The sequence below is a fragment of the Trichosurus vulpecula genome, chromosome 9 (genome assembly GCF_011100635.1).
Source record: "Trichosurus vulpecula isolate mTriVul1 chromosome 9, mTriVul1.pri, whole genome shotgun sequence".
Taxonomy (NCBI): domain Eukaryota; kingdom Metazoa; phylum Chordata; class Mammalia; order Diprotodontia; family Phalangeridae; genus Trichosurus; species Trichosurus vulpecula.
Window position 1 is genome coordinate 143,438,353 of NC_050581.1, and position 25,060 is coordinate 143,463,412.

Sequence of the window (25,060 nt, forward strand, 5' to 3'; positions counted from 1 at the left end):
GTAATCCTCTGTCTGCCCAAAGAGACTCAGAGCTGTTGACTTAAACTGGGGGGAGGAATTGGCGGGGCTTGAATGAAGAGAAGCAACTAGGAGATGAGATAATTAAAGAAAGATTCTTCAGTGACTTCAGTATTAATTGCTAACTACCACATTCTTCCACCCCTAGGCCCTACTTCCATCCTCCCTAGTCCTGGCTAAAGCCAAACTCCTTTGAGATTCCCGGTATTGTTGGTATTTTTAAGATCTCTTTTATTAGAGAGGAATGCTTTTAATCAGACCCATTCACTTTGGTGAAAAGCAGGTCTGCTGGAGAGCAGAGGAGCTGGGTGTTAACCAGCATATGGGTAAGGAATGCAAATTGCTATCAGATTCCCATCCTGAATGGAGAAAGGGGTACAAGCAGCCAGCCAGGATGGGAGGGGGCGGGAGGGAGTACCAAGAAGGGAGACCTTTCATTTACACCTACATTCTTGGAGCAGCTTGCAAAATGCCAACTGATGAAATAAGCAGAAGGAATTAGCTAACGCCACAGAGCCCTTTCCTGGGTCACCGTTTTCTTTCCATTTATTTTCAGGTCGGTGTTCCCAGAGGAGGGAGCTGAAAATAGCCCAGAGTGGGCTGGGAATAGAAGCAAATGATCTTGGGATTCAGATTGCTCTTTTCCTGCATGGAGAGTGTGTGACTGATTTGTGAATGGAGCTTGAGGTAGTAAAGCTTGCAGACTGTAAGGATGTTCCTTTCCCCTCATACTCTATTTAGGTTTTCAGGCCTGGCATAGTTGCTGGGCATTGTCATTTGGGGTGTGGCCAGTGAGCATAAATAAAAGGAAAGAACATCCTGCTGGAGGAGAGGCAAATGTGCAAGGGGGCACCAATTTGTCTTCCTAGGATCCTCTTGGGGATGATGTGTTCTCATTAGCTCCTGCAGGGCAACAGGGCCCCTTCCCTCAGCTGGACATCATTCCAGCGCTTAGCACAGTGCTGGCACATAGTAGGAACTCAATAAATGTTTACTGATTAATTCTTGTTTGAAGTGAGAAGAGTGGGGAGTAGGAGGGAAGTGGAGGTGGCCGTGACGGGCCCCTGAAAGGAAGAGATCTCAATTAGTCTATGCCTGCCTGGGTCTTCTGGGCTTAAATTGGAAGCTGCTCTCAAAAAAGTGACTTCTATCCCATATACAATGCTTCCCTCCATCTTCTCCAATTAGCAGCCCAAAGAGACAAAAGGCATTTTGCATTCAGAGAAGGCATGGGGCCCTATTTCATGATCTCCATCTTGGAAGGGCAGAATCTGAAGCATAGAGAACTTTCCCCTTCTCTAATAGCCAGAAACCCACAGGATTAGAGCCCAAACAATAAGGAACAAACCTAAGGCCCTGCAGTTGGCAAGGCTTCATCCAGAATAGACACCTGCCCCAAAGAGCTTCTCTTCTTGTGTGGTAGCCAGTGAATGCATGTTACGGCTCTGTGCTTGATTTTGGTGTAGTGAACTCTTGAGGTCCCTTCCAATATGGTGATGCTTCAGGTCTGTCTTTACAGACTGGAAGATATAAATTGTGTGTTAATGGGTAAGCTTGGTGTCCTATGAACAAGTACCAGTCTCTAGGGAAATTGTCCTCAGGGCCTTCGTTTCTGCCACTGATGAGACCATACTTGGCTCTGATATGGATTAAATGTTGTTTGTCATTTGGAACATTTCCTCAGTTGACTTGATGCCCTGCTGTTCCAGCCCTAAAACAGAATTCCCTATTCCGTGTCCTCTCTCTGTCATTCTTTGCTAGGACTTTCTATCATCAAGCTCTGACATTTCAGTATTCTATTCTATGTATATCTCTAATTTCTTTCCCTGTCTACTTCCTCCTTCATCTTTTGCCTCTTAGCTTCTTGATTTTATTCTCTTCCTGACAGAAGTAACCAAAGGTCATTCTCACTTCTATACCAGAATGTACATTTTGTAAAATCCCAACATCCTATTCATCGAGGTCCTTGGAAGAAGTTTATTGTGTATAAGACCAGTCCTTTGATGTTAGTAGGCATGAATGGGAGGCAAACCAGAATTGTGTCTAGGTCTGCTGGGCCTCAGCAGGCCAACAGTCTTCCCAAAGCAGCAAATGTCCAATTGGTCCTCTTCATGACACAGAGTGGACTCTGAAGACTAGTTTCATCATCCTTAAAATGGAAATAATGACACCCACGGTCCTTAACTCACTGGGCTGTTGTGAAGATCAGACAAAATAATGTACACAAAGGACTTTGTAAACCTTAAAGCACAATCTAGGAGTCAATTGTTATTATGATCTGAGCCCGGGACGTTGCAGTGACTTGGTTTTTTTAGCTTAGGTACAAGTTGCTTTATTTACCTCTTTGTCCCATCCTACCTCCAAGAGAAAATTATAGATTTGTTGTGAGTGCTCCAGAGAACAGTATTTCCCAAATCCATCTGGCAATAGAGCACCGGTTTGAGGGTCAGCAGTCCTCCATGTCCTGGAGATGACTGTTTCCCTGGAAAATAAAGGGGGCAGGGGCAGCTGGAGCTGTCCAGCAACACAAATTTAGAGGGTTCGAGAGGGCAAGATTTGCTTCAGGCATCTAAGCAAAAAAGTTCATCCCCAGGATACCGAGTGCACAGATAAAGGAAACGGTTTACAAAACCCAAACTCCCATTGTTAGCCTGGTATGGAGTCCTGCAGCCTGACCCTGATTCTCATCATTTCCCTCCCCCTTCTCCCCACCCTCTTGTTTTTGAGCCTGGTACTGAAGCTATTTTCATTCCTTACATTGTTCTCCACCTATGTGCTCTTAGAAGTCAGTATCCTGGTGTCCTGTAACCTATATCCTGAATCCTGAATGTGTCTTATCCCCACAATGCTTCTGGCACCTCCCTGCATAGGAACCTCCCAGATACCGATTTTCCTCATTCCCCGTCTGGGGAAGCTCCAACCAGTACCAGGGAGCTACCTCAGACTTGGTGAGTGGCAGATCCTGACTCCTTCCTGGGATGGAGCTGAGAGAAATAGTTTGCTTCTAAATATGTTAAAAATTCACAAACACTGGTCTTGAAGGTTGGGGGTAGTGTGCATATAAGGAAGTGGGGAAATTTAGAACAAAACAAGAAGTAAAACTTTTTATCCTGAAAAAAAATTCTTCACGCATTAAGTCCAGGTCATAGAACTTAAAGATCAAAGGGACTTTAGAGTTAATAGAATCCTATTCCTTCAATGTCCTGAGAGACGAAGTAAATTGTGTGACATTGGACAAGTCATATCACCCGTACCTGCCTGAGACAGCTTCCTAGGATGGCACATAGTGGATAACTGAGGGCTTGGTGAAAGAAGTTTTCCCACCCTGGTGAGCTCACAAAGCCTCACTACCCCTTCAAACTGGCAGGAAAATAGCATGTAAGCCAAGATTCAAACCCAGGCCTTCTAACTTCAAATCCAACCCCCTTTCCATTATACTATGCTAATAGATCACATTGACCATTTTGCTAACGTTGCTATCTTTTCTCAAAACTGGATCCACAGTGCATGGCCAATGAAGCATAGCTTAGACATGGTGTACCAGAGAAGTGATGAGATCCTACAGGAATTCGTGTAGGGAGAGACTCTGAAGGCCAACTGGTGTAACCTCCAACACAAAGATTTTGGTTTTTATCACCAAATAAATACATAGATTTGTGTGAAATTCCAGTGGTCCCATTGAAATGGATCAATGAATGGCGTCCAGAAGAACCATTTTTTTTTAAAATCCCTTTTGAAAATGGCATCAAGGTAAAATGACTTCTAGATTGAATCAGATATTTGACTGATACATTCAGAACTCCTTTACCTGTCCTCTCCTCCCTGACTTGTAGCTCCTAGCTCGAAGTATATTATTTCATTCAGTTTATCTTACCAGCTACTTTCTTTTCATGTGACCCAAATTTGCTAGTCCCAAAAAAGCAGTGTGGCCTAATGAATAGCGTTCTAAGCTTGGAATCTTGAAGACCTGGGTTCAAATCTTACTTCAGATACTTACTAGCTTTGTGATTCAATTCAAGTCACTTAATCCCCTTCTGTCTCAGGCAACTCCCTAGGATATATTGACTAAGTCAGCATGGCAAAGGGAGTTTCCTCAAACCAGTGACATGACAACTCTCCCCTATCCCAATACATCCTCTAATTGTTTTCAACACATTCTTACAGCATTCCTTAATCCTTTCATTAACTGTTCATTATTAGAGGCAGCTGGGTGACTCAGTGGATAGAATGCTGAGTCTGGAGTCAAGAAGACTTGAGTTCAGATTTGGCCACAGGCACTTATTAGCCATGTTACCCCAAGCAAGTAGCTTCACTTTTGTCTGTTTCAATTTCCTCAACTTTAAAATGGGGGCGATAACATTAGCCCCTATCTCCCAAGGTTATTGTGAGGATGATAAAATGAGATAACAACTGTAAATTGCCTAGCACAGTCCCCGCAGACATTTAGCGAATGCTTATTTCGTCCGTATTATCAGTTCTTACAGTTTTTTATGATAATTCAGAGAACACAGTTATCTGTCAAGGAAAGAGAACTGGACCAGAGATTAAGGGAATCTGGATACTAGTCCTTGCTTTGCCACCGAGGCAGTCTGTCTGTAATCTTGGGCAGGTCCATGCTGCTCTCCAGGCTCCCTCTTCTTCATCCGTAAAATAAGAGGGCTACGCTAAATGATCTCTAAGGACCTTTCTGGCTCTGAAATTCTCTGCTTCTAAATCAAGTATAATCTCATTTTAGCAGTATCGGCTTGAGCCAGATGACATACATTATGATAATTTACTACCAGGATAAAAACCTCTTCAGTATGTCAGGTGTCTAACCAAGTATACGCATGCCCAAGACGGTGCTGAGAGTAATTTTTAATACTGATCGCTGCCCCTTTATCCCCTCTCTGTTATTTGCCCAAGTGGCTACTTCCATGTCATAAGAATTAACGCGATGGTAGGACCTTCCTGTTGTTCTCCTGGCACATACCCCTCTCCCTACAAACCTGCCTCCCAATTTGGCAACTCAGAAGAATGGAAGTTAAAACCTTGAAACATTCCTTTTGAAAGGTTAATAACTATGGGAATAGAAGTATTACCCTCCAAATCATAGCCAAAATGAGTGCTCCCAAAGGTCTGTAAGATGCTCAGCATGCATTGTTGGTTATTATTATGAATCATTTTATATTAATAACGTCCTTTATAACAAACATTTATCAGTGTTTGTCCATTATGTTCAGGTGCCAGATAGTGTGGAAGATACAAAAGTGAATTTCACGTATTAGCTGTGTGACCATGGACAAATCACGAAACCTCTATAAACCTCAGTTTCTTCAGCTGTAAAAAGGGCACAATAATAGCAACTAGCATTTAATTAGCACTTTCAGGGTATTATCTACCTCATAGGGTTGTCATAGGACAGGCATTTCATAAATCTTAAGGCGCTTAATATGTGTGAGTTATTAATAGCGATAATAATAATTAGACATGGTCACCACCCTCAAGATCAGAATCTAGTAGGGGGGAGACAGTATAAATCAGGACTTGACTTATTAATTTGTTGATTAGCTAGACTTAAGAAAGTGATGGAGAAAATGTTAATAATGAACATTAAACTTAAGTGCAAGTGCAAGTCACTTAACCCTGTTTGCCTCAGTTTCCTCATCTGTAAAATGAGCTGGAGAAGGAAATGGCAAACCACTCCAGTATCTCTGCTAAGAAAACCCTAAATGGGGTCACAGAGAGTTGGACATGACTGAAATGACTGAACAACAATTAGGAGAAGGGAAAGGGAATAAGCATTTATTAAGTACCTCCTATGTGCCAGGCACTGTGCTAAGTTCTTCACAAATATTATCTCACTTAATCTTCATAACAACCCTGAAGGATAGTTACTGATATTATCCACATTTTACAGTTGAGAAAACTGAGGCAAGCTGAGATTAAGTGACTTGTCCAAGACCATAGAGCTAGTAAGTATCAGAGGCTGGATTTGAATTCAGATCTTCCTGACTCTTGACCCAGTGCCCTATACACTTGGACACCTAAATCTGATTCAGCACAATATTCAAGCTGTCAAGATCTCTTTGAATCCTTATTCTCCTCCACCTATCCCTCCTAGCTTTGTTTCATCTAAAAAAAAAAAGTTAACCATTCCATCTTTTCCTTTTTCCAAAGTCATAAGTAAAAATGTTCAGCAGGTGGGCCACTGCACTAAAGACTTCTTCCAAGTTGACTCCAAATCATTAATGGGTCTGGCCATTCATTTAGTTCTGAATTTGCTTGTGTTCACATCTCTCCATCCCTCTACAAGAAAAGCATGGAAAATTTGATTGAGCGGTCTGCTAAAATCCAAGTAAACTGTTTTCTACTGTTTCCCTTTGATCTTTTAGAGTCTCAGCTGTCAAATATGGAAACTTGGTTAGCTTGACAATGATCTGTTCTTGAAGCTTTGCTGGGTCTTTGAAATTCATCACTTCCCCTTCTAAATATTCGGTTACCATCTCTTTAATAACACATTCTACATTTTTGCCAGGAATCAAAGTCTGACTCCATGGCCTATAGTTTGGAGATTCCAGTCTCTTGCCTTTTTTTAGAAAACTGGGACAACTTTTGCCTTTCTCCAAGGCCTGCAGCGTCTTTTCTGTTCTCCATAAAGTTTCAAAGATCACAGATAGTGATAATTGACAGGAAGACTGCATAAGAAACCATGCTCCAAACGGATTAGAGAATTTGGAGCTTGGTGGGAGGGAGGCCAATCAGGAGAATTGGTTAAGAGGCATCTGCCCCATAAAAGCATTGGATTTGAAGAGAGGGGACCTGAGTTCTAACTCTAGCTTGGTTACTTGTTTCGCCTAGGGCAAGTCACATAATCTCTCCCCCCTCAATTTCCTTATCTGATCAAATAAGATAATGGATGTTTGGTACTTTTTAAGCCTTAAAAGCAGTAGATAATTATCAACTGTTATTATCAATCAAGTTAACAAGCATTTATTAATGGCCAGCACAGGGGGGACAAATGCAAAGAAATGTGGTCCAGGAGCCCACAGTCTATCAGCTCTTCTGAGAAATGCAATGATGTAAGACAGTTCCAAAAGACCCATGGTGGAAAATGCTATCTACATCCAGAGAAGGAACTATGGAGTCTGAATGCAGATCGAAGCAGACTATTTTCAGTTTCTTTTTTTGTTTGTTTTTTTCTTTCTCGTGGTTTTCCCCTTTTGTTCAAATTCTTCTTTCACAACATGACTAATGTAGAAGTTTGTTTAATATGATCAGATTGCACGCCGTCTTTGGGAGGGGAGGAGAGAAGGGAGGGGAGGAAATTTAGAACTCAAAATCTTGAAAACTAAAAATTAATTACTTAAAAACAAAAGGAGCTCACATTCTAATGGGGCAGACAACATGCAAGCAAGAAGTTCCAAGCTATATTCAGGCTAAATTGGAGATAACTCTGGGGGGAAGGAGCTTTGATTAAGGAAGACTGGGAAAGGCTTCTTGCTGAAGGTAGGACTTTAGCTGAGGCTTGAGGGAGGCCAGGGAAGCCAGGAAATGGAGAAGATAAGAAGTGAGAGAGTTCTAGAAATTAGGGCAGCCAGTAAAAAAAACAAAAACAAAACCTTGGACTTTGGTAGTAGAATATGTTTGTGGAACAATAAGAATGGCAGTGCCACTGGATTGAAAAGTAAAGAATAAGGAGGAGAGTAAGGTATAAGAAAACTAGAAAGGTAGAAAAAGTGGTCAGGCTACAAACAGCTTTAAAAATCCAAACATAGGATTTTGTATTTAATCATGGAGGTAATAGGGAGCTCCTGTGGTTGTCTATCAATCAACAAGCATTTACTAAAAGCTCACTATGTCAGAACTGTGCTAAGGCACCAGGGGTACATAGAAAGGCAAAAACAATACCTGTCCTCAAGGAGGTGACAGTCTAATGAGCAAGATATGTAAATAAATAGGTACATCCAAGAGATACTTAAGAGTAGATACAAGGTAATCTAAGAGGGGACGGCACTATTAACTGCTGGGACAACCAGGAAAAAATTCGGGAAAGAAGGTGGCATTTGACCTGAGTCTTGAAGGAAACCAGGGATTCCAAGAGGCAGAGATGAGGAGGGCATTCCCAGTACCTGTAAAATGAGGAGTGGGCTTGGTTGTTGCTTCCAGCTCTAGAGCACAAGAATCCACAAGGCTGTTGCAATAGTCCATAAAAGAGGGGACTGGAGCCTAAATTAGCTTGGCAGAAATAGAATTGGAAAGCAGGAGGTCTGAGAGCTACTTCAGAGACAGAATAGATTGTACTTGGCAATAGGCTGGATTTGGGGATAAAAGAGGAGTGGAGGACTCCCGGATGACTCAGAGATTTTGGACATTGATAATAATTAGCGGAAAAATAACGTTCTGGTGTCCCCCATTCAGTGGGTTGTTGCTGAGTGTCACCCAGGTGACACTGTCCTCAACCTGAGAGGAGGTGCCTTGCCCCTTCATCTTGGCATTCTGTACCAGTGGAGCTGCAGAAATTGCTATGGGAATCATTATAAGTAACTGGGAGTCAGGTAGCTGTCCCCAGTTAAGACAATGCCTCCAAATGCCTCAATATGATTGCTGCCATGACAGAGGATCTAGCACAATAAAAATGAACTTTAGCAACTCTAGAATTTTGCTTTATTGTCTCATCCCCAACAGAGATGGATCCATTTCTCCCAGTTCTTACCTTTTCCCTCTGGTGAGGAAACATGACACATCAGAGTATTACATTTTTGTGATATATAACTAGTGAGATACCAGGGAAGGGAGAGAACAGGACAGTGTGAACAAACAATCAAAGCACAACCAAGGTCATCAGAGCATTTGTAGTCTTGGGATTCAATCAAGAACGAAAGTCCAAAATCCTGACTTCTGATTTATTAGCACCAGGAGACAGCTGTACCTAAGTTCAAATGAAGTCCTTTTGGGAAAATGGTGATGTGACTCTCCTCAAACCCATGAGCACTAGAATGAACTTTAAGGTCTTCAAAGAGGAAGGTGCCAGTGAGGGGCAAATGATATACACTGTGTGTTCTTTGGACTTTGTGTACAATAGGAAAAAAAAGCACATTGGCCTGGGGGTCAAAAGACCTGAGTTCAAGACCTTCCTTTGAAGCATGTAAGCTGTGTGACCCTGGGTGAGTCATTTAGTGTCTCTGAGCCCTAGTTTATTATCTGTAAAATGATAATAATATCTGTACAATTCTTGGTTTAAGGGGAAAAAATTTCTGATAATTAGAGCTATCCAAAATTGAAATAGGCTGCCTTGGGAGGAACTGAGTTATCCCTGTACCAGGGGTCTTCAAGACAACTCCAGGAAATCATCAATAATAGAAAAATCACTTTCTGGTGGAGTATAGAGCAAAAATGGTAGGGCATCAGAGAGGGCCTCATAAAGGAGGAGGGTGGTACTTCTTTTGGTTAAGAAGTATGTATGCATGTATTTTTAGAAGTATTTTATTTTTTCCCCAGCTACGTATTAAGAAAATTTTTTAGCCTTCATTTTTACAAGATTTTGAGTTCCAAATTTTGTGCCCTCTCCCCCTCCCTTCCCTTCTTCTGAAGATGGTAGGCAGGTTGATATAGTTTCTACATGTGCTATCATGCAAAACGTATTTCTGTATTTGTCACAGTTATGGAAAAAGAAACAGATCAAAAGGAAATAAAACCATGAGAAAAAGAATAAAGTGAAAAAAAATATGCTTCGATCTGCCTTCTTAGTCCATCAGTTCTTTATCTAGATATGGATAGCATATCCACATAGACTATCCATAGACTTTATGAGTCCTTTGTACTTGTCTTGGACTGGTGTATTTCTGAGAAGATCTATCATTCATAGTTAATAATCACACAGTGTTGCTAATACTATGTACAATGTTTTCCTGGTTCTGCTTATTTCACTTTGCATCAGTTTGTACAAGTGAGTTAAGGAGTATTTAAAAATGCATTTGGGGATTCCTATTCAGGTAGTTGGAGCAATGAAGTCTCTTTCGACTCTTGAGATTCTGCTCCCTTAATGAAAGAACCCTGGTCCTTTGTGACTTGGGTGGGTTTGGGGAGTCAACCTTGACCATCTGGTTTGCTATTTAGACTTCAGTTGCCTTTAGTCTCTTGAGGGCATAACTTTCTTCCTTTTTCCTTCTCTTTTTTTCTTTCTGCTTCCTTCCTTACATAGAGCATTGAATTATTAATAGCCGGTGCAGTTAACTCTATAGAAACACACACACACACACACACACACAGACCAAAACACAGCAAAACAGAGTAGAAAATTAATAGGCATTTAGTTTCCAGAGGCCTGTTCCTCTGTTCTTAATGAATGCTCACAAGGAAACTCAAGTCCTTTCTTCTAAATCCCAGCCCATGCAATGCAGCCAAAACCATTCCTAAGGCTGGGGCTCCATGCATGGAAGAAGTTCCTGGAATACTTGGGGAAGAAATGTTTTGTAGCTGTCATGGCCGGCCAGCGAAGCCTGCAAAACCAGAGAACAGCTGGGTTTGAGAGAGTTCTCTTTCTGGTCCATTTATTAAAATCTATTTTTAGCCTGCCTTTTTCAGGTTGTTCTGCTAGTTTTTCCAGACCTGACCATTTCAAGTCCTTTTTTCCTCCCAAGACAGATGCATAGTGGGTGTGGTTGTGGCTCTTCAGTAGGGTTTATTAGCTACTGGATTGAAAAGGCCCCTTCCCTTTTCAGAAGGGCTCAGTGTGAGCATTGTTCAAAGAAATAACCAGAGTGGCTTTGTTGATTATTTTTAAATTAAGCAGAGAAAACACTGCAAGTCCTTAATAAGAGAAGCCAGAAAAAAATAGAGAGAGAACATTTCTTGGGGGGGGGGGGTGGCGAGCAGTATTTTGGATCCAGCGTAGCCCTGTTATCGGACCCTCACACAAAACAGTCTCTTGTTTGTATTCCTACTGGGAGGGAGTGTGCCTGCCGGGTTGTTAGAGTTGAGTAGTGCCTGGGTCCTGTTCCTAAGCCTGCCTGAGGCCTCTCAGCCTTCCTAGTGCCCCAGTTTCCCCATCTGCTGTGTGAATAATGCTCATTTGTAAGGCCCTTTGAGTCCCGTCCCCCCCCCCCCAGATGAAAGCCCAGAGAGTACAAATTATGATGTCCCCTGGCATGAGTCACATCCTGCTGCTCCATCCCAGCCCCTCACTAAACTCCCCACTGCTGCCCTGCCTACCAACTGGCCTCCAGAGAGAGGAGGCTCCCTGCTTCCCTGGGGGTTCTGGCCAGAAGAAAGAGTACCCCAGGTATAGTAACTAAGCCTGATCTGTATGGCTTTTCAGTGTGCTAGGCTAAGGAATCCTCCTTTACTAGGATCTTAGTCACTGTCCATGTGACCTCCCCTAACCTTCTTTACATAAGGAAAAGCACATTCTACCCTGGAACCTCAGACAATGTGTATTTACACATACCTGTATGTAACTGAGGTTGTTTGTATCTAACTGTCCACTCTTGGGAAATGTGGAGGAAGGGCAGGCAGGGGGTGTAGTCTGGGAGTACGTACAAAGATCCTGCTTCAAGTCAAAACCTAAATAAAAATAAATATTAACCATCTAAGTGATTGCATCAACACTGGAGTCCCCACCCCTCAGTTGGGCCTATTTTTATTGACTATAAAACCAAGAAAACAGAAGCCAAGGGAAATATTTAAATGCCCCAAAAAACCCCAACAGGTTGGGGTGGGGGGAGAGGTTTTAATTGGGTTTGGAGGGGAGAGGTATTCTCCTGCCTTCATACGGACTGCCCTGCTGTGATACTAACAGCCTCTTTAACTTACCTATAGAATCATATAGTTAGATTTAGCTCTGTCATTCTAACCTTGACTTTCAACCCTGAAGAGATCTTGGGGGCCCAAACCTTTTTTAAACAGCTGAAAAAGGCAAGACCCTGAGAGGATTTAGCACTGGTCCTGTGTAGGAAGTGTAGCAATACTGTTAGCAGAGTGGGGTTTTTGGGGTGGGGGTGCATCTTATTTGGGGAAAGGGGGGAGTGTAGGAGGGAATTAGAATCTTTACCTCCCTAGTGCCTAAGGCAGGTTGTGACTGTAAGAGTGGAGAGGAATGCGTTCTGGTAGTTGGGAGTTCACAAAGGGCATAGATTTAGAAGGAAAGGAAACTCCCTCATTTACAGATGGGGAAACTGAGAGTCCCGTTATTTTCCCTGTAAAGTTAATAGGGCAGCTGGGGGGAGGGGGCCGAGAGAACGGGGAAGTGGTGGTTCGTATTACCACCTCTCCCCACCCCACGCATTGGTGACTACTGACATCCACCAGCTTTGCGACCCCTTTTCCCCAGTGTGCGGGATGCTGCGGCTACTGCGGAGGATGGATCTCTTTTCCCTATCTCCCCCCTCTCATCCCCTCCTCTCCTGGAATTCCCGGTTTCCTGGCCGCTGGTGGGGCGGGCTCACTTTATGGGCAGGCCTCCCGACTCCCCAGACGGCGATGGGGCCTGTGCCGGGGATCTGGCCTGGGTCCAGAGCCCGGAGCCCGGCTGCCTTTCCAAGATGTGGGTGTGGGGGGGGGGTGGCGGCTGGGGGAAGCAGGCGGGGAGACCCTCCAGACAGACAGTTGGGGGGGAGGTGAGCAGCATCCCTTCCTCAGTCAGGATTTCTGCCACTTGCATTTCAGCTTTGCTCCCTGAAACCGCTGGTTTGTAGCTGGGGCTCCAAGACTCCGTCTGGGGCCGGGGTGGGGGACAGGACTTCTTCCCACTCGTCTCATTTCTCTTCTCGCCAGTCCACCACATTCTTCTGCACCCCATTCCCAGCCCCTTCTTCCCTCCATCCGGCCTTTCCCCTCCGTTCCCACCTCCAACTCCCCCATCTTTCTTCCCCTTCCTCACTCTTTTTTTCCTCTATTGTCCCCAATTGCTCTTTTCTCCTCCACCTCTCCTCTTCCCATTCTCTCTCCCCTTCTCCCTTTTCTCCTCTTTCCCCTCTTCTCTCCTTCCACTATTTTTCCTCTCTCCCCTCCCACCAGTCTCTTCCCTCCCCTCCCTCTCCTCTTTTCTCTCCGCTCCCCTCCCCTCTCACCACTGTCTTCCCTCCTCCTCCTTTCCGTCCAGGCTCCCCCTCCCCTCTGCTTTCTCTTCCCCCCACACCCCCTCCCCCTGCTCACTCCCCTCTCCCCCTCCCTCCTCCCCCCACCCCCTCCCCTCTCCGCCCTCCCTCCCTGGCCTCCCTCCTTCCCGGGCCGGCCGGCTGGCTGTTGGTCCCATTTCTTGCTGCCCAGCGCTCCCTCGCGCAGCCCCGCTCGGCTGCGGGCTCGGGCTCGTGACCGAGGCCGAGGCCGGGCCGGGCCGGGGGCGGGGGCTGGGGGACGGGCTCCGGGGCAGCCTCCAGAGGGAGGGTCGGCGGTAGCGGCGGCCGGGCTGGCAGCCGGCGCGGGCCCGGAGGCGGCGGCGGCCGAGGTCAGCGCCGGAGGGCGAGGCTAGCCCAGGGCTGGCCGGGCCCCCGGCCCGGGCCCAGCCATGTGGTGCCTGCACTGCAACTCGGAGCGGACCCAGTCGCTGCTGGAGCTGGAGCTTGACAGCTGGTAAGGCTGGAGGGGCCGCTGGGCCGGACCGGGCTGGGGAGGGGGCGCGACTGCCCGGGACTGCCGTCCCGAGCCCCAGTCCCCAGTCCCGGGTTCCCGGCCTCTGGGCTCTGGGCTCCGGCTCCGCAGATTGTCATTTCGGAATGTGCGTGCGTGCGTGCGTGTGCTGAGGGGAATGGCCCCCAGTGTCCGGGAATGCAGGCACACGGAGCGCTGCGAGCCCACGGGCGTGGGGGTGCATGCGTGGACCCCGGAGCCGAGCCTGGCCGGAGGGAGCCGCTGGTCTGAGGGTCTGAAGGAAGGGAGGTGCTTCTGGGCAGCTGCGTGTGTACAAGAGTTGGGGAGTGAGTCAGTGAGTGAGTGAGTGAGTGTGTGTGTGTGTGAGAGAGAGAGAGAGAGAGAGAGAGAGAGAGAGAGAGAGAGAGAGCGCCCAGGTGTGCCAGTGTGTGTATTTGTGTATTACACGGTCTGAAACGGCGCCGGCAGATTATCAGTCATTAATTTCGCCCCTACTGTGTGCCAGGCACTATACTAAGTTCTGTCTCAGAAAGTCTACAAGTGTAAATATGAATATGTTGTGTGTCTGAGAAACTATTTGTTGTTTATTTGTTCTAGAGCCTAGAAGTGTGAGCATGCATTTGTTGTGTGTGTGTGTGCGTGTGTGTATCAGAGGAAGTCCCTGAGTGAATTTGTGTGTCAGAACATTTGTGTGAATTTTTTTGGACTGTAGGTCTGTAAATGCATTTCTGTGAGTCCAGAAGTATGTGAGAGAATCTAGATATGTGTCTGTGGAGTGTGAATTAATTTTTGTATTAGTGTCTGTGTGAGTATGCCTGTGTGTGATGAATATAGATTTCATATCTGAGTGCCCAGCGCTCCCCTCCCCCTCATCAACAGCACAGCTGCACACTTGGGTTCCACTGCACAGAACTGTACTGGGCAGAGACCAGGAGGAGGGGCCTTTTAACTGTGACTCAGGGGGAGGATCCTTCCTGGTGCTATAAGATCTTTATTTTTTAAATGTCTTTAAATGTGTTCCACATAGCACTGCTGGGTGGTTACAGACCCGTTTCTTTAAACCGCTCCTGCTCCTACCCTAAGCCTTGGTAGTGAACAGCCTTGGGACCCTGAGGATGGGATGCCTATCCTTGCTGCTCTGAAGTTAGGAAAACTTAGTGTTCTTACTGATTCCATCTTCTGCAGCCTGTGGGAAGATAGGGAGCTGGCCTTTTTCTCAAGCTTGACACTCAATTAAGATATGAACTTTACTTGGGGGGAAGGAGGGAGCAAAGAAAATGTAGCCCCAGCATCATCTGTCTTTGAATTAAAATGACATTGGCAACCTCTTCCAGGTCTTAAGGGTTCCTCCTAGGAGCATCTAAGGTCCGGATGATTAACTCAACATAATATCCCAATTTCTTCCTTCTTCTTTGCTTGTCTCCTTCCAGCTGCCTTCTTCCCAAACAAAATACAGTAACCACAAGAGATCTTAAGCAGTCACCTTGGGTAACTAAATTGCTTCCAAGTATGATGACCCAGTTATCATCTCTAGACTGGAATGAGGGAAGATGCCCAGTTCTTATATTCCTCCAGTGAAAGACCCAATGCCTGTCACTCATTTTGGTGTAGTGGTTAGAGAGCTGTCTAGGAAAATATGAGTTCAAATTGTAGCTCTGATACGTCTGATGGCTGTTTTTTTCTGAACAAGTCACTAAATCTCTCACTCAGTTCTTTAGACAACTCTGATACTATAAATTGCAAAGTGACAGCTTGCACTGGCAGGGAGAATTTTTCTGTTTCAATGAAATCACAAGGCTAGTCCCTCTATCCCTAACTCTTGGAAATGATCACCTTCAGAATCTCTCCTGCTACCCTTCCAGCCCATTTCCACTGGTTCTGTTCTCAGAGGAGATGGAGAACAGCTGCTCTCCAAGTTGCAGGCAGGACCAAGACACAGGTGCACCCAGCAAACACTTATTTTTAAAGTTACCCACGCTATATTTTGTACTGGTCGGAGTTAGCTTCCTAAATCCCTTGCATTTGCTCTAGTGCCCCTGGTATGTGGTCTGAGAAATCTCCCAGAGGAAACCAGCAGGTTTGGCATATTTCCCTTGCCTCTCTGGTGTTAAGGTTGCTCTTTAGGCATTCCTTCCTGTACCCCTAACACTCATCTAACACCCATCACAAATCCTGCCAGGGTCTAAATTTTGTGAGAATTCTAGGACATAAATTTTGTGAAGTAAGTTGTCAATAAACCTTTATCAAGTGCCTGTAATATGCCAGGCTGTGCTCAGCACTGGGAAGGCAAAAAAGACTGTCTCTACTCTTAAAGAAATCATAGTCTAAGGAGGGGAGACAATGTGCAAAACAACTGTATACAAGATAAATTGGAGATAATCAACCAAGGGAATTAAGGGGGATCTGGAAAGGTTTTTGGCAGAAGGTGGAATTTTGGCTTAGACTTAGGAAGCCAGGTGATAGGCTCTAGCTAGATTATACATACTACTTAAAGATTTTAAATGTAAAATATTTTAAAACCGAGTTGAATGAAATGGGGATGGTTTAACCCAGAGGAAAAAAAATACTTAGTGGGAGATAGGATAGCTTTCTTCAAATATTTGAAAGGCTGTCTTATATAAGTAGAATGAGACTTGTTCTTTTTGTAGGAAAAATGGGTAGAAGCTGAAGAGAGGCAGATTTCAGATCAAAGTAAGGAAATTTTCCCCTAATAATTAGCAACAAATTAGCAATTAACCAAAAGTGGAAATGGGCTGCCTAGGAGGTAGTGGGTTTCCTCTCATTACAGATCTTTCAAGCAATGGCTGGATAATACCTTGTTAATTATATATTGTTAATATTATATGTATGTATACATACATACATATATATGCATATATATGTATATATATATGGGACAAGGATTAGTCTCTCTTATATTTGTATCCCTAGTCCTTAGCACAGTGCCTGGCACATAGTAGGTACTTAATAAGTGCTTGTTGATTGATGAAAGGATATCATAAAATATCCTTTAATACGAGGAGCACTCATCCATCTGGTTGGAATGTTTTGGCGGATATAAGCTTTCCTGGAGGCAGGGGAATGGACTGGATGACCCTTAGAAGATGACCCGGCTAGAATTTTATATCTCTTCCCAAGGAAGCCGAACTCTGTACTAGTTGTGTTAATATTTACACAACTTCAGCTCCAGAATAATGGCTTATCCTGACCACTGCCTGTATAAACAGCATGATGGTTGAGCAAATAGGAGGTTGGGAGAAGGGAAAGAAAAGGGACTGCTGGGGTTGCTGAAGATGAACTGTGTGGGAGCCTGTTTCCTTATATACTATCTGCCAGGTGGTCCCCAGCATGCGAGTGTATGACACAGAGAGAAGCCCTTGCGCTGAAGAAGTCAGAGACCACTTAAAATGGGTATTGGCTAAGAAAAGAATTACAGGCCCACCATATCACCCTCCCTGTCTCCACTGGGGCAGCACCGCTTTGAGAGTTCAAGGTTCTATGAAACTCACATTCTCATCAATGTCTAGCACATAGTAGGTGCTTAATACATGCTTGTTGATGAAGTAGTGAGTTATCTGTTAGTCTTCTTGGGTTCTGGTTCTGACAGCAGTCCCCTACCCTAGGGCCAGCTCCAGTCCTGGATGGAGGTGGCTCTCATGGGTCACATGATCAGGGACAGAAAGAAGGGAAAGAGAGAAGACTGAGGGGTGTGCATGTGTATATGAGGATGGATCAAATCATCTCTAAGGCCCCTTCCCAATTTAGACATTTTATAATTTATTTCTCTCCCTTTCTTAATCATGCCTGGAATATCACCCCAGAAAACTTAGAGAAAAAAAAATGCAATTTTGTTCTTTGAAACTGTGATCCAGCATAGCCACAGACTCTGGGGAGAGATTGATTTTGAGTGGTAAAGAAAATGACTTAATGGAACAGGGGTGGTCACTTGGGTTCTTAAATATAATTTAGAGTTGATCCTAAAAAACAAATCTAATGAGCCTAAAATCCATCATATCTCTTGAGAAATTAATTGATATGGACTTGAAGAGCTATTTGTTTGGCCAGCTCCAGCCTGGTGAGCCAGAGTTGCTATCAGAGAAAATTGATGAAGTTTATGGTTGGAAACATGGCCTATTGCCACCTACCAGTGTGTGTTATCCATCTGATCAATGGCACTGCCCCAAATTGGGGAGTTTCCTAGTGTTAGGCATTCATAGACACTTAAGAATCCTTTTTGGTTGCTGCTGACAGGCAGAATTATCCTGTATTTGGGGTTGGTATCTTGTGATGATGGGTGAATGCAACCCGAGTGGTACCAATTTTCTGTATTTCTGTATTTGGAATAGGAAACCTCCTTTTGTGACTACACCAGTCATCTCTTTCCATTTTAGTTTCAGGGACTTAAATACTGTTGATTACAGATATTTCTTCTTTTGCTGTCCTCCTGGGGTATGGTTTTGGTGAGGTGGTTTTTTTTTCCCTTTTGTTTTAAACTGGGTTGTAATGATCTTTCCCCTCCTTAAAGCTGATGATGGTTGTCACACAATATTGTTACAACACTATTGTTGAAAAAGTTGTTGCTGAGTGTTGTTGCACAGCTTTTAGCTGTTTTCCATTTTACTGATGATAGCTGTGCTTTTGCCGCCATTTGCTGTATTCAGAGTGTCTTTTCATTTTGTTAGTTTATGGACTTTGTGCTAAAATCATTGGTGTTTTAATTTGCTCTCTGAGGCCCAGCACACAGCCATGGTGGATGATTTTGCTCATAGTATTATGTGATTATTACATGCTCCATAGTTCACATTTCTAGAGTGCTTCAAGGTTTATAAAGCCTACTTGTAATAACCCTATGAGGTAAGAAATTCAAGTTTTAGCATCCTTATTTTAAAGATGATGGACCAAACAAGGCATAGCAGGGCCAGGTGACTTGCCCATGGACCCACGATAAGTGTCATAGCAGGGTTCAAACTCACCTCTTGCCTCCAGATCCCAAAGCGTTATTTTTTGCTGTATGGTTTTGTGTTTCAGTGAGAGGTCTTGTTCGTCCTTTTCTAGGTGAAAAAATCATGATGTCGCCTGTTTTTGTTTTAGTCTTAAGGCTGATAAAACATCCCTTTTGGGGAGGGGGAGGAGGTTAAATAAAATGCAGCAAAAACATTTAGCTGCAGTGAACATGAGGCTGTACTCTTGTGGCTTTCTGGTTATCCCCAGACTTCAAAACTGCTTTAAATATTCAGCTACACAGCTGTGATTTGATCAATGGGACCTCAGCTATTCCCTCTTTGGTGCTTTGCCCAACCCTTCTTTATAACTCCCACAGACCCGCAAATCTCCCTTCCACTTCCAAGTCAGGATTCACCAGCAGAGCAGTGATGCAGCAGCTTCATCCTCACTGATTTTTTATCAAACAGAATGTTGTAGGTATACAAGAATATAGGCTACGAAGCTTTTTTTTTTCTTAATGTAGTGGAAAGATGGACCTAAAGTCAGAAGAACTGGATTCTAGTTCTTGATATACCATTAACTGACCTTAAGCAAGTCACTTCACATGGACTTTTTTCTACAATGAAAGGGTCAGATCTGATCTTCAAGTTCCCTTTCTAGGTATACGCTCTGATTCGGCATCACGAATAAACAAAAGGCAGTTACCATGTTTTGATTACTTCAGGGATACCAAATGCATTTGGGCCAGTAAGCTTGGTCCTTGTAAAGGAAGGGAGAATCATTTGTAAAGTGGAATATCTGGAATGATTGAATCCTCCCCCTTGTTAGCACAAATGAATAGTCTTCCTCTGAAATGGGCTAAAATTAGTGCCCAGGAGGAATTTATCTGCCAACATAATCTTGTCTTCATAGAATCCGGCTGTCAGAGCGGAATAATTCTAGGCTAACCCCCTTCATTGAACTGATGAGATTGAGGTGCAGAAAAGGAAAGCGCTTTCTACGATTGTACATATGTATTAGAGCTGGAATTCCAAATCACATCTTTGTGACCCCACATCCAGTGCTTTTCCCACTAAATGGCCTTTCAGGATCATCCAGCCCAGCTTCTTCATTTTACAGACAAGGACACTGGGGTGACTTAGTTTTGAAGTTCACATAGCTAGAACCATGAATTTTGAACTCTGGTCTTCTGAATTCTGTTCTTCCATCTCTCCATTAATATCATACTCTCTTGTGCCTTTTTTATACAGAGTAAAAGGTACTCACTATTTCCTCCTTCCGATGGGTCATTTTTTTTCTTTCTCTATATGTCAGTGTGTACCAGACAGGAATTCACAGTGTCAGATGTGAATTCTGTAGTTCCATCACACTAATAACTTTTGTTTCTTTCTGCTTGGGGACAACTTGGCCTGGAGGCCTCAGATCTTCATGCTGACTTAACCACAGTTGCCTGCTCCTGCCCAGTGGCCCAGAGTTAAACAATAGAGGCAGAGAACAGATAGATAGGAGGAAAAATTAAGGAAGCGATGAGGTTTTCATCTTATGTTTTGAGGAAGTGGAATTCAAAGTAGTGTAACAGATTGAAGACTTGGTCGGAAGAAAACTAAAACCTCTGGGCTGCTGCATGTATATTTTAAAATATGGTATTGCAAGTCAGTGAACTGAAATGGTCTACCAAGAAGTGGAAAATTAAAGAGTGTTATAAAATTGCACTGCCTGTAGAGTTGAGAAATTGCAAAATACAGGTTGCCTGCGTTCAATTTTGCTGTTGGCAAGAATTACTTAGTGGTAGAAGGATGGAATTGTGGAGTTGTAGGAAATTTGACGGAGAAGACTGTTGTGGCCTAGGAATATTCATAGAATTCTAGAGTTGGAATGGCCATCTATTTCTCTACTTAAATGTGAATCCCACCCTCTCTCCCTCCTTCCCCCAGCCCTGGAATCCCTGACAATGAACATATAACTACTACTGAAGTAACTTCTATGATGGGAGGAGTTCACTGCTTCTTCACCAAGCAACCCACTGGTTTTCAGGACACCTAACGAGTATAACTTGATGTGGCTTGGACCTTCCCTGGGGCATTTGGGTCAATTCCCTCTAAAGTGTTAAGTTATTTTGGGGGGGACCCTTTTGTCCAGTCTAAAGCCTATGGGCCCCTTTTCAGAATAATGTTTTTAACTAATCGAAGGAAAAGCTAAATTTCAGTTGGAAGTTAGTGAAAATAAAGATGTAATGTTTTTTCAAGTTCACAGGACACCCACCCCCCCAATCAAGTAATGGACCCTCAGATTAAGAACCCTTGCTCTAGCTGGTACCAGTAAAGGAAGCAGCAGTACTTGAAGCATCTTCTAAATCCACTGAGAATTGCCCCTTTGGGTACCCAGATCTCATTTTACAATAGCACTCTCAAGATGGATGTCTCCAAGCTTAGTTAGCATCATTCACTGCCCTTCCACAGCTCCAAAGCATGCTCCTTGTACTTTTTTTTGGTGGCTGTTTCTAGTCTTTTGAAGATGTGAGTAAGCCTTTTGCCAGTTCTGCTTCAGGCTCCCACCCAAGGACAGTATCTTTGAGTCTTCTCCCCTCCTTCCTCTGGCTAGACTACCCGTGAAGGCTGCCTCCATTCCGGGGCCAGAGCTCATTATAGGGGGGAAGAGGAACTAAAACAGATGCTGAAGTTGAATTGACAAAGATGGGAAATGGAGGCAGAAAGAGACAAGACAGAACCATTGGCTTGGGCGGACACTGGGACTTTAAACTACACAAAGAAGATGAACAAAAAGGCTTCTCTCTTGATCTTTTAAATACATCTATAATCAGTGTGCGCATACTATCTTGTGTCCTGTTCTTTTAACTTGATGATATATCATTTGCAGCTTTCTATGTATTAATATACTCAATACATTTGTAATTTTCAACAGCTTTATTGCCTTGGGCCTGTAATTGTTTTAAATAAAATTTTAATAACTGTATATCAATATTAATGGCTTCCTTTGTAACCCACTGTATTTTATTGTATGCCTTTTGAAACATTATTCTGAGAAGGGGTCCTTAGACTTCACCAGACTACCAGAGGGGTCCAAACACAAAAATGGTTAAGAACCTCTGACCTAGTATGTAATTTCATACCAGAGTTTGCTTGGCACTGCCCTATTGTTAGCAATTTGGGTTGTTTCCATTTTTTTTCCTATTATAAATAGCGCTGCTATGAACAACTTGGTACAAATTACTTTTTTGTTCCTTTTGAGTTTCATTCCCCAAAGCAGAATCAAAGGATATGAAAAGTTTTATAGTCCTTGTTCTGAATTGCCAGATTGCACCAATTGTGGTGTTACAGCAATATCTAAATATATCTGTCTCTCTTTATCCACTATTCCCTGACATGCTTCTTACTCCATCTCCCACCATCACCCAAAGCAGGATATTGCAGAAAGTGGGAGGGGGGATAAACTGGATGGGAAGAGCAAAGAGTATTAGAAAAAGACAATAGAGGAAACAGTATATTGTTATGTGTTATGGACCATTTGGGCAGGTAAAGCCTTATGGAATCCTCAGAATAATGTTTGTAAATGCATAAAATAAAATATAAAGAGGACTACAAAGGAAACCAATTATATTGAAATGTAGTTATCAAAATATAAAAATAAAGTTCCCCAGTTTAAGGAACCCTGTACTAGATTATAAACCATGAAGGCAGGGATGACTTATATTTTCTCTCTCCCTGCTCTCCACCCCTAGCACCTATCTCTGTGGTCTCTACATAATATTGAACTGAATTGAATTAAGTACATGACCCTCCAAAGTCCTTTCTATGTATCTAGGGTACAATATTAGGTGTCTTGCTTTGCAGATGCTCTAAAAATAGATTCCGTTTGCAAGATAGTGTAGGGCATTTTGGAACTTTTCCCAGGCTCCTGGCATCATAAAAATATGCCCTGTTAACCTGATAGAAAATTTTCCAAGAATTCTGTTACATATTTTTTGTCCCTTTCAGAAGAACCCTTGATTGGGGGGTACATATTGACAGGGAACGTAACTTATATATAGATAGGAAGGAGTAATAAATGTGTCCCTTCCTTTGCTTCCTGGTGTCATTGAGGGGAGGCGCTGCTTAGCAGCATAACCATCATTTTTGATTCCCCATATGCCTTCCAGAGCTGTAATTAAATGCGAACATTTTTTTCTAATTAAATTTTTTATGCACTTAATAAAAAATGGTGAAAAGCCTAGGAAGATAATGAGGAGTAGTGCTGGGCTCTGCATGATTTTTAATCATATACCTGTAGCAACTCTTGCCTTGTTATCACTCTCTGGGAAATCCTTTGTGTTTTTTTTTTTAGATAGGGATTGATAGGGCCGATCTGATACTGGATAGAGAAAGAGGAGTGACCGATGACCAAGTGCCGATCAAGGTCAGAGATTACATGTTCAGATTGGATATGAGGAGAGCTCTTTGTCTTTGGAAGCTGCTAAAAGGATATGGTCAGGCCTGGATCTTTGCCATCAAATGTATTTCTCCAATGGCAGGATCCATATTTCTGCCAAAAGAGGGACCTCTTCTCCCCTCCAAACATGGCCATGCTGTCTCTCCTTTTCCTCTGCATCCTCATCACCTCAGGCATCACGTTTTGTACACAGGTAGCCCTGAATCCATTATGTGGTTGAGTGATTTGTTGTTGACAGTAGTATCTAGGACAAAAGAGATTGTATTCTGTACTCTGCACTGGCCAGCACACATTCTGGGGTCAGTTCTAATTGCCCCATTTGAGGAAGGAAATTAAAAAGATGGAGAACATCTAGAGCGTGGTGACCTCTAGATCATAGATATCACCTAAACATTTTAAATGTAAAAGATTATCAAACAAGTTGAACGAAATGGGTTTGGTTTAGCCTAGAGAAAAGAAATTTAGTGGAAGAGGGGATAGCTGCCTTTACATGTTGAAAGGCTGTTTTCTGTAAGGGACCCAAGACTTGTTCTCTTTATAGGAATAATGGGTTGAAAAGTGAAGAGAGGCTGATTTCATATTAACATAAGGAAACTTTTCCTCCAACAGTTAGCACTAACCAGAAGTGGAATGAATAAGCTGCCAGGGACATAGCAGGCTTCCTCTTGTTCAGATCTTTCGAGCGATGGTGGATAATGCCTTGTTAATAATGCTGTAGAGCAGAGGATCGAACACAGTAGGGCAGCAAGTACCACAACCCTCCCCAGTGTAGCCTGAACCAGATTAAAATGCAATGGGAATTATTAATGAAATTAATAAAAATGTAATAAAACATAAATAATGTTAATGTGTGGTTTTCTAAGTCAGTATGTAGGGATTCTCATGTATGGTTTCATGGCCCCTGTTCCTATTTGAGTTTGATACTGGTGTAGAGAGGATTCATGTTCAGGTATAGGTTGGAATAGATAAGTAACTTCTGAGATCCTTCTGACTCTGAGATTCAAGATTATCATCCCAGTTTTGTAGAACCCAGGCCTCATTTTTTAGGTTTTAGATGCTTCCTGCCACCCTTATTTTTCTCAACCTGACCCATCTTGCCTGGCATGCAAAGGGAAGGTATAACTATTGGATTCTGTTCACCTGTTTTAGTATGAAAATGTGTTATAAAGGTGGGGAGAGGGGGAAGCAATGCACTCTGAGAGTCAGAAAGCCTGGATCCTAATTTGAGACCTGCCTTTCATTGGCTTTATGACCTTGAACAAGTAATATCACTAATTTAGATCTTAGTTTTCTCCTTTGCAAAATGTGAGGGTTGGACTAAATGACCTCAGGCCCCTTCTAGCTCTAAAATGCTGGGATTATATAATTCCCATCTGGGAGATCAAACTGTCTGTTATTTGTTGTTTACGAATGGGGGAAAGTTAAGCCTCTTTTTCCTAGATGTGAGTGTGATGCGGTTTTGTTATTTGTGACACTCTGGGCGGCTTGAGCAGATTTGGCTGCTCTTACTAGCTAGGCTGGTGTGCCCTTTCTCCCTCAATGCTTCTTTCAGGCCTTTACAGGCCATACACACATCATTTCAATAAAAAATATTCTTCAAAGACTAACTTGCCTTATAGAATCCCAGAATCCCAGAATTAGAAATTAGAACCTTGATGGTCATCAACCAGCTTAGAATTCACCTAACTCTACTGCCAGCCAGCCCACAAAGATATATTATTAATAATAATTAGTATCATTCCTCATGTTTACATAATAATAACACATTTTATAGCTAACTTTAGTGTTTGAAGAGCAAAGCTTATAGCACTTTAAGATTTGTTTGTTTTACAGCAACTTGTCTATGGTTTCCCAGCTTATAAATGTCAGTGATGGGATTCAGACTCAGGACTTCTGAATGCACATCCGGCCATCTTTCCAATACATCATATTGCTTCTAATGGCTCCCATTTATGTGGTATTTTAAGGCTTACAAACTTTTCCTCATGATAACCAGTAAGGCAGATGGCATAAATGTTATTCATCCCCATTTTACAGATATGGAAACAGAAGCTCAAATTAGTTGATTTGCTCGAGGTCATAC

General features: G+C 43.2%; 1 protein-coding gene across 1 annotated transcript in view; it reads left to right on the plus strand.

Annotated features, from left to right (window-relative positions):
• Window positions 1-13,406: 13,406 nt before the first annotated feature.
• The window catches only part of IQSEC1 (IQ motif and Sec7 domain ArfGEF 1), a 103,521-nt gene continuing 91,867 nt past the window's right edge, over window positions 13,407-25,060 (plus strand). The window contains 1 exon segment of the mRNA XM_036738888.1: window positions 13,407-13,569. Coding sequence (XP_036594783.1) covers window positions 13,505-13,569 — 65 coding nt within the window. The 5' untranslated portion in view covers window positions 13,407-13,504.